Here is a 13,614-nt window from a genome sequence, read left to right as displayed (position 1 = left end):
CGACTCATTCTCTGGTTGGTTGTTGGCAACTGTTTGCTGTTTATGCTGTCAATCTGGATGTTTCAGCTTCACTGTGGAGAATGATTCATGTCTAGTTTGTTTTCATATTATACTGTAATCACAGTAACATGTAAGCATGGTGGTGTAGGTATCAGGTGCATGGTTTTAAAGGGATAGCCCACCCCAAAATGTCTTGTTTGGGTTCCACCTTGCTTTGGGGCAGGTGTTTGGTAGCACAGTTTCTTCCAAGAGACTGTGCCTGTAGGATTAATGGAGACATGAGGGGTCCTCCAGGGTTAACTCACACTGTCTCAAAATGTGGGAATGTCCCTTTACTGCAGGGCCCTATAATACCCCTTAACCTACCATTACAGTGACAACCAGGAAACGCCCCCTAAGGGGCCCCAGCTCACTGTTTGCTCTGACTAACATTATGCAAAATAGAACAAAGTTAGTAATCTAGGAGTAAAAAAACTAAGAGATGGACAGTGGTTAGTGGAGCAGATAATGATGAATGCTGATCAATGATGATTGATGGTAACAAATGGTTAGACAAAAAGTTAGTTAGCAAAGATACATGATGTCATGTAACATGTAGCCTACCTGACGTTTCAGGAGGTTGCATTAGTAAATTGCATTGTTAAATGCAAGATCTGAATATAATGCCATCTAGCAAGCTAGCAATTTAACTTTCTAGCTATTTACCTTGAAATGATATGAGATATAATGTAAACAAAATAAATAGTTTTATCTTTTGAAAGATTTGTGAAAGCAGCCTGTGAAACTGATTAAAATTAACTAAATCCAATGTAATACGTAAAAAAAACTGATGATATAAATGACTAATGCCATATGGACTAAGGTCATTATTAATGTTAGCCTACTTGATTATAATGGTTCTGTAACAGGTTATGTGTATGCATCTAGCTAATTCATGTATGTTTTAGTCTATTATTTATAGAATATTCATGTATATAAAAAGTTTCCCTGTGTGCATACATTAACAACACATTGTGCTCACCTCATGACATCCCTTTGGCACACTTGGGCCACCCCAATGAAACATTCCTGTTATTAGTTTCTCTTTAAAATGTGTTTCCTGGTTATTTTTGCTCTCGTTCATTATAAATAAACAGATAAGTGCTGTATGACTGATTTTCCCATGAGGATCCATGATCTGATGGCGCAAAACTATGTTAGTCTGTATGCCTAAATATTTACTTCTGTTGGCTCATTATAAGTCAGTGAGAAAGCAATCCTAAGCAGAGTCCATATGTCCAAACCGCCCTGAACTCACAGACTATACAAGTATATACTAGTGATGTCTAGAATGACTCAGGCTTCTCAGATCCAGAAGGAATAATGTGTCTCACTAGTATTGGAAAAATCAGGTGTTTTGTGTCCCTTGTAAGCATTGTGTTTCCATTCTTAGCAAACCTAACAGTGAAACATCTAAACAACTATAAAATGGATTGCTGAATGATTGAAATCTTATAGACATTCTTAGTCCCCAAGAATAAATCCTACAGACTTTGATCACCTGAACTTTCCTCTAGTGCCACCATGAGGTTGACATATATGGTTACGAGTAAAATGTCTTTATATATACTGGATGGATTTCCATGAAATTTCATAACAGACATTCATATCCTTTCAGTAATTGAAATGACAAATTGTAATAATAGTTTTACTTTTGATCTAGCTCCATCATTCAAAATTTAAATCAGTCCAAGACTTTGGTTTATGACCAAATACCTACAAAAATGCCTTCAGCCTTAATTGCATTACATTACATTACATTTAGTGATAATTAGCCATAACTTTTTGATTGTGCTTGATATTACTATACTACTACTTACTACAGTATAAATGAATCTGCAGTATAAAGTATGTATGTATAAATGTGTAATTTAACCCTATATAATCTAGTGATGTGCCTCTGTCCCATTTAAACCTTCAAATACTACAAGTCTGAAAGCTCCATAGTGCTTTAAGAGTTACTTGACACACTAGACAATAATTCCTTCTCTGTGTGTGTAAGTGAATGCGTGTGGATGTTGCGGTGTGTATGCTTATGTTACACTACTTACATAATGTGCATGTACATGGGCAACAGTCAGACAGTGTGTGCCAGATTGTTACCTTTCCTGACCCCCAAATCTACCCAATGAAAACTATGATAATAACCTGAGGGCCTGGCACAGCCACAAAACTGCTACTAATGTTCATACACATTGGCATGATTTCCAGGTGAGCTTGGCATAAGCTCTTTGGAAGTGGGAAGTCAATGAGGGCTTTATGTACTGGCTGCACATAGACCAGTTTCCAGCTTTTACAAACATTTTACTGAATGATGAAGTGATCACCTTAGCTTGGCTCACATGGATGTCTAGTCACTTTTGGACAACCTATGTTTTACCATTTCTGCAGTACATAAACAGTATCCTTTACATCTGAAAATTGACCTGTTACTATGTCTCTTTGCTTTGTTTTAATGTTTAGATTAAAGATTTATCAAATGTGCTTTAGAAGGTATGGGAAGAATATATATGCACCTGTTTCTCTATGTGAGCATACACTTAGAATCAAATTATGACATGAAATGACACAAAATTCACTGGCTGACCGGATGTTTCCTGAGTGCTATGTTTGAATAATGTTCAAGGGAAAAACAATACATCCAAGATTGTATTAGAGCCATCTCACACAGTGTGACAAGCAATAAACTTACACCATAGTAGTCACTGTCACACAGTCTAAAGGTCCCTACCTTTAGTCACAAGAGAGATGCTTGTATGAATGATGCTTTTCACTGAGACCAAATGAGGCTAAAACAAGAGAATTGTGTCTTCATTGCCTTCATCTCTATCTTCACTCAAGGTTCACTTTCTAATCGTCAATCATCAACTGCTTACAATTATCACTGCAGCTCCCAGGGTTGGTACCTTTCTCCACTGCTATGTTCCTTAGATACAAACAATAGTACTACTTATAAAGACTGGTGTAATTGTCTCTCTAACTTTAGAGCACATTTGACCCTAACATGCGTCCCAGGTGATCCAATCACAAGTGAAAAGCACTAAATACAAATCTAAATGACCACCAAGACACACTGTGATCCAATCATTCAAACCACTTGCCGAGGTGATTTGGGACGCATTTCATCATCAACCTTTATTTATTTTCTCAGGTATACATTAAGGACAGACCCTCATTGTCAATCACACTGAGATTACATAAAAACTAACCAAAGAGCAGAAATGCTGAAATAAATTCCTAATTTAAAAATTACATTCAAAAACATTTGTTGTCAAGGAATCAAGGGTTAAATTTAACATTTGGAACAACTGTATTCCATTACCTTTATTTAATATGAAATATGAGATATGAGTTATAATGTAAGATCATGCCAAACTACTTGATGTGGTGTTTTATTGAGAACTTGAGCGATTTGAAGCCAATTTAATTGTTTGGTTCAAAGTTTTTATGGTTACACTACTTAGACATTTATCTCAAAATAGATTAAAAGCAGACATTTTATACTGGGTCAAAGTTATTCATACTTTTATTTTCATTTTAACCCTTTTAAATTTGACTAAACCACACAGACACAAACAAATGAGTGTCACATCATTGACCTGTATGCTTTATAGAACCTACTTGTGTCCTAGCTCGTGAGCGATGGTGAAAGCCAAATTGAGTCCATTGTCCTCTGCTAACACACACTTCCTTTTGGCACTGCAGACACCACCCAGATAAGCAATACCTGAAACACAGTGACAGGAAGTGAGTTACAAAACAGTTACAATTACATGAAACAATGATTAAATGGAACACTGAGTAATACACTAACATACCAGCCCCTCTCACAACCGTAGGAATTATGACGACTGATCATGTGATGTTAATATAGAGAAAAAAGACAGCATAGACACACATTTACTGACAATCAAGGTTGTTTTGCTGATGAAGATCAGATCAGAAAACACTTTGATGTGTTGCAACCTGGAGTTCATTTTGTTCTTGTAGTTTTAGAGACCACTGTGACCAGTAAACAGTCAGAGTAGCAGTTTGGTGAGGTGAAATATCCACTGCATTGTAAACTAAACTGTAAGTTGGATAAAAGTTGAGGTCTGAGGTTTGTTTTTATTAATATTAGAATTATATACCAAAACTACTATATGAAAATGATGAACTGTATCACCTGTCTTTCATTCAAGCCTTTCCCTCTATTTCAGATTCAGATTCAATACAGAGAGTTAACTGTGTCCCACTGTAGAAAACTATAGCAGGTTTAGATTTTAGATCAGTGTTGGATTTCACGTGTCTCTATCACAACTGCAGCACTACATGCATGTATCATGATCATATAGAAAGTGCTGAACTGCAGTTACAGTAGAGACAGGTAACTGTTTTTTCATCTTGTTTTGAATTAAACAGTGAACAATACATAATTCCTTCATTCACTGTGTAAGAGGGGTAAAGATGTATCTGTTAGCTGTGTGTTATTGAAAAATTGACAAAAGATTTTTTCTTTAAAGTCTGTGTAAAGTAAGAATAAATATGTGTTCTGAGTTTGACATACCACAGAAAAGTGTGTTGTTAACCACCCTGCCAAATTTGAATGATTAAAAAAATCGCCAAATATATGAAATTAGGCTTCAAAGTTGTGTAAAAATCAGCCTCTTTCTCTGCTACCAAACGCTGTGGGAGTGCCCACCGAGTTCGCTGAAACCCCGCCCCCTACCAAGTGTCACCTGTCAATCAAAGTCACCACCTCTACCAGAAACATGGACGCTATGTCTGAGAGCTTTCTGCCGCTAGCTCGGTGGCTAACTCAGCTAACTGGCTAACTGTAGACTGTAGTAGTAGTAGTGTGTGCTGAATGTATTTATACCTCTACAGCAGCAGGGGCGGGTTTATTCAGACCCGACCACTAAATCCTGAACACAGAAGTGTTGAAACACAGTTTGTGAAGCCTAGCTCCACAATTCAAATCTAAATGGTTGAAATGCTTTTTACACCTTTTTTAGAAATACATTTATGACCTATTTAATGTGTTTAGAAGAAAATGTCTGAATTCACTTTACACAGTCTTTAACTTGCTTTCTTGTCTTCACTTTCATTCATCTCTACCGGCATCAGAAAATTATACAACGCCCCCCTCCCACAAAAAAAAAAAAAATAGGGAAGCACCTGAGGCTAACCAATCCCAGTTCTTGCTGTTTGAACATGGTATATCATATCCACTGTTACCCAGCATGTAGCTACACATTTGAGGAGGCACACATCGGCTACTGCATTACTTCAGAACCTACATAGTATGCACATACACACATATACATGTAGCTATGCCCATCTACAGCTAGAAACTTGGCTATGCAACCCCCTCCCTTAAATGAAGAGAAGTACAAGGACTTTACCCAATGGACAAATTACATGTATCAGATTGTAGCAATGATGATTTTTGTGAGTATTACACATATTGTAGCAGATTCCCTTAATAAATTTTACTACACAGTTGTGATTGACAGCAGTGAGGGACTGGGTGTGGCACAGAAGAGGACGGGGGATAATTACTGACTGCTGACACCTGAGGTGTGTGTGAAAAAGGCAGAGAAGCTGGTTTTGGAAGCCAAAACAAAAGAAATCATAAATCCATTGTGGTCTCATCAAATGGAAGCTATTACAAGCTCTTTGAGGTGAGTTGTGAGTACCTCTCTTCAGTGCAGAGAGGGTTGGGGTTAGTAAGTAAGTTTAGAAGAGCATCATTTGAGTAACTATCACTATTGTTCATTAAGCGGAGCAGAGGATCCTGGAAGCTGCCTCTGGCCTCTATTAGATTTCTCATTGAAATGGCGACACTCTGGATTTCTTGTTCAGTATTCTGTAGCGTGGGTCAGGCTTAATTGCACCCCTGGGGTATTATGTCTGGTATCCTATTTTTTTATGTCTAATATATTCCGGCCTTAAGTGATACCACTGGTTCTTAACACTAATGTATGGTATAATATTACTAAAGTGACTCTAGTCACTGATCCAGTCATGGAGAGCAGGGTCATAGTGTGTACATGAGATGACAAAAATGTTGGTAAAAAATATTTTACAAAATTACAGTTCTTTATGTGTAACACACACACACACACACACACACACACACACACACACACACACACACACACACACACACACACACACACACACACACACACACACCTGCTTTCTGTCTGGCTCTGAAGCCTGGCCAAGGAGGCTCATTTGTATGGAGGACTGAAAGTGCCAAAATGAAATAAATAAATACACCATTACATAATTAATTAAATGTGTCATTAATTGATTAAAATTGGAATTAAATACATAAATGTTTTATTAAATGTGTCATTAATTCATTAAATACCAATTCATTGTATGTCAAAAATATATTTAATTATTTCACTATTTAATTAATTATTTCATGGTCCTGTGTTGCAGCGCATCATGAATTTATTTTATCTGTCAAACTCACCCATCAAAGTCAGTGGGCGGATTCCTAATACCTGATTGGTTACCCTGCACATCAAGTCAAGGCATATCGATTCCAGATAATGGATTGATGCAGAGCTAGTGAACACACTCCTAAACACTGGGTGGCGCTATTCACATCTACGTTGGTTTTAGATACTTTTGTCAAACAAAACTTTTTCTTCAACGCTAAAAGTCCAGAGCGTGTGAGGTGCAGGACAACATGGCTAAATCTTGCCCGGGGCTGCTGAGAGAAGCAGCACCTTTGATTGAGCAAGCTCTGAGCAGAGGGGTATTGCACGAAACCAGGATAAGGGATTAAGCCGGGATATGTTAGTTATCCTGGCTGAATTTAGCCTCAAGTCGGTTGCATGAAAGCAGGTTAAATTTAACCCGGCCCAGTTACTATGGTGATTTATTCTCTGCGGCTAGCCTGCTCCAGACCAGGCTAACAACCAGGCTAAGATTATTCTCAGGGTTAGGGGCAGTTCTGTCAATCTTGTGACAAACTAATGGGTTTTACAGCATTTCCATGGTCTTTCTAAATATGCTCATATAATAGACTATATTGTCGTTTCATTAAAGTCTGTTGACTGTTTAATTGCAACAGTCATTTTATAGTCATTCATGTGGTATCATTATTGTGTATAATGTACAGTAGATTTACTTTGTACTATTTACTAGCCGATACTCACAATGTTACTTGGCTGCTTCTGAGGCTGAGCAGCATCTGGGTCCTGTTACACATGTTATTTTCTATTAGCACCAAATCACTGACTTCATATCCATTATGGGTTAAATGAGCAAGACATGATACCTCAAGCCTGGAGTCCAGCAACACTGTCTCCTCATCTGCAGAAGTGCATCCTGCAGCTGCAGATGTGCCTTCCCCCTGCCCTACACCTAATTATAATAATTATTTGCACTTAATTATATTTCCTGAGTAGCATGCACTTTTACTTGCCACATTTAAATCAAAGTGTTTAATTTAATTCAAAACTGTTGATTAGTGGGCTTGGACAGTAACTTCTTTAGTCCTTTAATTGTAATGTTGACAGTTCTAGTGGAGCACTGTTGTATTAATTTTTTTTTTTTTAAGTATATTTTTGGGCTTTTTGCCTTTGATGTACAGGTTAGTAGAGAGAGACAGGAAAACTGGAAACAGAGAACCGGGGTCGCCTGCAGTGAGAACTGTAGTCTCAACACATGGGGCGAGTGCTCTACCCACTGAGCTATGCTTCACCCATTAATTATTTAATTATTATTAAATATTAGTTATTTATGCACTACTTATGCATTGAGCCGGTCCGCGATTGTCTGCCAGGCTTTCTCCCTTTCCTTGATTACAGTGCTTTGTGCTTGTGTTGCCTTTTTTTCTTATAATTTCTTTAACCTCATCATGAAACTCCATCAGGAGCTGTTTTTCAGCGGTCGTGAAGAATGACGCGCAACACCTTTCCATTTTCCAATCTGTGATTCTGTGATCGATGCCATGGGTCTATTTGAGAATGCCGTCAACACGCACTTATCCCAACTATCTACACCTGGCTTGACATAGCCGCACCTTTTCATCCTGGCTCAGCAAACGTGCAACCAAATAAGCCAAGATGCTCCGGTCAGACTAGTTCAAGCTGCGCTTGGTCAGTTATCCTGGATTTCTTTATTCTACTTTTGTGCAATACCCCTCTGAACTCCTTCGGCTCCGGAGGCTCAGCCACAGCAGATACCTGCTGCTCCATCATGTACACCTGTCCAAGGTAAGCTGAGTCATTTCATGTTAGCCGGTGTGCTACTAATCATGGCTACATAACAAACTTTTACTCCATGCAGTAAGTTCCTGCTGGTTAAGTGACAGAATTCATTGCTGTAGTTGTAGTAGTACTATTGAAATGATAGAAAGTGTTGTGAACCCTGGCTTGTTATGTCAACACTGACAGAGATGGAAATGGTCAAATTTTGGTGGTGAAATTCATGCTATGAATACATAATGATATTTAGTCTTTGCCCATGGTCATGTTTATGTTCTTCAAAACCACCATTTAATGCATACTGTATACAGTTTAACTACAACATTTCTCACACCTGCAACTATTGATCGGGCATATTTAACAAAACCTCAATTTTACAAATGGTGACACAGTAGGAAAAATGATCATAGAAAACTAAATGTAATCCTTTACAAAAAACTAAACAAAATCACACTATAGTACATTGAGAGCACCTCAACAACACACGTCTGGTTTTGTGAATTTGCCTTTTGATAATCTACTTTAAAAAGGTGATAAAGTCTAGAGTTCACCATGGTTGACTTCTCTTTCATTTACAGTTTTTAAGCATTCAATTATTATTCATTTATTTCATTTTGGCACTTTCAGGTAAAATCTAATCCATTCACACTCCACTTTAGTTTGATTTCCTACACAGGTTAATTTAATTTGCAGCCAACCACACCAAACAATTAACATTACATAATATCACACCACACAGTTGTTGGGTTTAGAAGTTTGTTTATTTTGAACCTCTTGTAGAATTTTCTGTTGTATTAATAATTTCTTTCTTTTGTTTGAGTTACCGTGGTTGTGAGGCCTCTTCCTGGTGGACCAAAAGGCGGGGCTAGGGGGTGGAGTGCTCAAGGGTGGCCAAGCTCATCAGGCTGGACTACTTCCTGCTGTGCCATGGGGGGGATTTGGGGTTTAGTTAGGTTGCTTTGTATTTAGTTGTAGTTGGCGTCCATTTTGGTTTCCCCTCTGTGTATTAGTGTTGTTTTTGGCGGCCTATTTTACTTTTAGTTTTAGTCTAGTCTTTGTGTCAAGCGGTGGTTTTAGTTTTTATTAGTTTTAGTCATGTTCATACTCCTTTTAGTCTAGTCAAGTTTTAGTCGACGAAAAGTCTGAGCATTTTAGTCTAGTTTTAGTCAGAATTGTCCCTGACTATTTTAGTCTAGTTTTAGTCAGAACTGTCCCTGACTATTTTAGTCTAGTTTTAGTCAGAATTGTCCCTGACTATTTTAGTCTAGTTTTAGTCAGAATTGTCCCTGACTATTTTAATCTAGTTTTAGTCAAAGAAAACTGTATTAATCTCTTTTCAGTAATGTTATTCTATCTAACCCCGTCAATATAGTATAAGTACCTAGTGGTAGAGAGATGGAACTGTAACCTCCTGGAGGTGTTATTTTAAGACTGGTTGTCACAAACAACAACAAAAACAATAGTCCAGAGAGGTATTCCATAAAAGTGGTCAAGTGACAAACTTGGGTTAGTTAACCTAGAGGGAGAGGTAAATCTGATAATAGAAGACCCCAGTGGCTTCAATATATTAGCTAAACAAAGCCAAAGGGTTCATCTATTAGTGAATTTACCCCTTCTCACGAGCTTACTTAGCCAGGTGCCAAACACACCTCATACTGCGCTCCCGCCTGGACACAACCATATATGGTCAGCACGTGCATATTAATTAGCCATGTGCCCTCTGTGGAGCGGTTACAAAGTGACAACAAAGACGCGGGGGGAGGGCGGGGGGAAGAAGCGAGATACACGGCGATATTGGGCAATAAATCAGTCAGAAAAAATATCTTGCATTTTAATAACCTACAATAAAAACTAAACAAAAAAAACTAAATATTTTCGTCTCGTTTTTATTCGTCAACAAAATGGGATTACACATTTTATTATTGTTATCGTCACGTGACCAGCATTTTCGTTTCGTCTCGTCTCGTTTTGGTCACGTGATAAAGGTTCGTTGACGAAGATATTTCGTCATAATTTTCGTTGACGAAAGCAACACTACTGTGTATCATTTGGTTTGGCTAAGCCACTATATATGTGTTCCCTTACGTTGTTTCAGGAGGTCTGTTCTGTTCAGTTAACACCTCAGTTCTTTGTTGTTATATTGAGATAAGTTATCTTTTGTTGACCTCTTTTATAGTTTGCCTTGGTTTTTGTATAAGATTTCATTTTTGGGGGTAAATAAAACCCTATTCTTTTGAATTTATATTCCTGTGTCCTCATTTTCTCACTGCTCGACAGCCCTGACACCTCCTTACATTTGAACCCTGATAGGCATACATTAAATCACTGACAAGAGTAAGACAATGAAAGCCAGATGAGATTCTTGAAAGAAAAAAAACTGTCAGATTAACAGAAGGCCAGAGAAACAGAGAGATCATGTGTTGGCCTTATCACCAACATAGCAAGAATGTATTACTTCACTGCATTAAGAGATACAGAGATGAGGCTTCAAGGTTCAGGTCTGTGTGATGAGAAAGCAGGTGATAAGGAACACAGAGGAACCGCTGGACAAATAAGTTGAAGTGGTCTGGGCCCAATAAATAAAGTGAATCAATAATTCATGATGGCTATGATGATATAAAATTGAGGTTTTAATGAGTGCTGTCCTGTGGTAGAAATCTATCTGCCATTGCCAAGATAAGCTACACTAGTTGTATACTGTCTTAATATACAATAAGCAGAAAGAGTTTGATGTGGTATGGCTGTAAATGTATCTCCATTCATTTACTGCATTTACAAGTGCACTGTAAGATGGCTGCAAGTCAACTCAGCCAACTTGTGGATTTACTTTGTATTACTGGTTCTTTGCATTGAGTATGACTGACAAACGCTTTTGGAGATATGATCATCAGCCAGTATCAGCATTCACTGAGATGCTCAATGTGTCTGACTGTGCTGCAGAGGGTTTCTCAGTCTACCAACAAGACTGTATGAAGCACTCAGGGGAGCCAGTGTGTGTTTTATGGTGTGCCACAAATGTCCCCAATGCACTCCTCCCCAGTTCTAGAGCTTCTGGAGCTCAGCCTTCCTCACAGCTGTTTACACCCCTCACAGGCTGATAAATCTTCAGCTGTGAACAAGCTGTATAGGATTGGTAAATGGACTGGAAAACTCATACCCAGAGGCTGCATTCATTGTTTTGGAAGACTTTAACAGACCCAACATTACGAAGGTTCTCCTTTAACAGTATCAATATATCATTTTTCCCACCGGGGGAAAGCAGACCCTGAATCACTGTCAGGCCATATTCAGACTAATCAGGTGGTGCAGTGAAAATGCCTGTCCTCCAATTCATTTTGATGGGGGTAGTCCATTAAGGCTGCAAGGGGTTTGGCTGCAGCAGTGCAGCACCAGCCTGCGGTGATAAAAGACATTTCTCTTCATTTAATAACATTAAAAGTAAAGTCAAGCCTTGCTGTCGGCTTCCTGACTAATTTTAAAAGACATGAAACAGAGAAAGCTGGGAGGACCAGAGAGGGAGAGAGCGAGAGCAGCTAGCCAAGTGAGCTAGAGAGCTAGAGAATTAAGAGAAGGAGCAGTGGTAGTGAGGAAGGCAGTGAATCCAATCAATGAAATCAATATTTCTGATTGCTTCACAGCAGTTTCATTCTAGAGAACACCCAGCCACTTCTGCATAACCCTGGCAGTGTGCCACACTGCTTGATTTGGTATGAATACTAGGGATGTGAATCTTTGGGTGTCTCACGATTCGATTCCGATTCTTAGGGTCACGATTCGATTCAGAATCGATTCTTGATTCAAACGATTCTCGATTCAAAAAGTGATACAATGCATAGTGTGTTAAGGCAAATTATGGCATCAAAACAATACAGTTTGTATAAGATAATATTTAAATAAACTGATTCCAATGATGTAATCACACAAAGGCAAACTTAAGACAAAAGGTAACATTTATTCATGCTAAACATATAAAAACTTACTCACTGTACAATAAATAACTTGCATAAATAAAATTGCCTAAATAAAAGCTTAGGTTAGCTGCCTTTTTCTCCCAGAAGTTACAAAAAAAAAACTGAAGTGATTTTTCAAACTTCAAACAAAGAAACTTTTTTTAGTAAGTCTCAATTCTCAGTCACTACAAGAATAAGTTAAGGAATACAAAAAATAAAGCTTCTGTTAATAAATAAAATTGCCTAAATAAAAGCTTAGGCTGGCTGCCTTTCTCTCCCATTTCAAAATTCACAACAATGAAACTGGTGTTTTCTTTGATATTTCAAAAATAACATTGTACTGTAACACTGCAAACTTTAACTGCTATTTTGTGTGATTTCTTCTTTTCCTTCAACATATCACAGAACAAGAGTGGACACATCTTGGGCTTGGTGTGTAGGATTACACAGTCCATAGCTGTCCATGTGGGATTACTGTCCATCAGGAACATCTAGGTTCTTTAGCAGAAAAAGAAGCAGCCGCGACACCAGAGCTCGCTGAACGGCGAGGTTTAGAGTATGTGCCAAACATTTGATGTGTGTCAAATTGTCCATCTGTGCCGCAGCAAGCATTCCTACGCTGAAGGGACGAAACAGGCGATGGATTTAGTTATTTTTTATTTTGTTATTTTTTTGGCCAGTTCAGAGTTGGCTGGGAGTTTGTTGACAAATTAGTGTAGTGTACGTTGGCTGGCTGCTGGAGGTGGCTGTTGTTCCGCGCCTTTTAACTCTGGCTGGTGACGTGCGATGTGTATACGGGCATTTGTAGTGTTTCCAAAGTACTTCACCTTCGTTTTGTCCCAGGGAGATAATAAAACCCAAAATGAGTCCAAACTCCTGCCTTCATTGAAGATGGGACTGACTGAATTAGTTGCTCCTCCATGGTTCCTGCCCTTCTTCACAGTAGAGTTGTGCTGCGTCTTTTTTTTTTTTTTTTCAACCTTGCTGCAACACTGTGTACGGAAGCCCATGGGGGCGCGCAGAGAGACGGGGGAATGTTAATAAAAAATCAATTGTTGAAGTTTATGAATCAGAATTCAGAATTGTGGATGATAGAATCGTGATTCTTATGTGAGTCGATTTTTTCCCCCACCCCTAATGAATACGGTTTTAAACCTCATTCTGCTTTTGGAAAGGCTGACTGCTACTACATCTTACTGTTGCCTGAATTAGGTAAAACTGAAAAGAGAAAGAAGGAGACAACTGATTGGCAGATGTTTGAGGATGCAATATCAGTGAATTCACAGATTCTCTTATAGACTGTATGGTACAGTAAATGATAAATGGACTGCATTTTTCTAGTCTTTTTTGATCCCTCAAAGCCTTTTTACACTACATGTCACATTCACCCATTCTAACACATTCATACACTGAAT

The 13,614-nt window shown here is 38.3% G+C and overlaps 1 protein-coding gene across 1 annotated transcript in view; it reads right to left on the bottom strand.

The window, feature by feature from the left end:
* adamts17 (ADAM metallopeptidase with thrombospondin type 1 motif, 17) overlaps positions 1-13,614 on the bottom strand; it is a 160,401-nt gene that overhangs the window by 71,391 nt on the left and 75,396 nt on the right. Inside the window, exon 8 of the mRNA XM_053324532.1 lies at positions 3,661-3,766. Coding sequence (XP_053180507.1) covers positions 3,661-3,766 — 106 coding nt within the window. The remainder of the gene's footprint in view (positions 1-3,660; positions 3,767-13,614) is intronic.

The sequence above is a fragment of the Scomber japonicus genome, chromosome 1, assembly GCF_027409825.1.
Source record: "Scomber japonicus isolate fScoJap1 chromosome 1, fScoJap1.pri, whole genome shotgun sequence".
In the NCBI taxonomy this organism is placed as follows: Eukaryota; Metazoa; Chordata; class Actinopteri; order Scombriformes; family Scombridae; genus Scomber; species Scomber japonicus.
The sequence above is the reverse complement of the archived record's forward strand: the minus strand, read 5'-3'. Positions and strand labels throughout refer to the sequence as shown.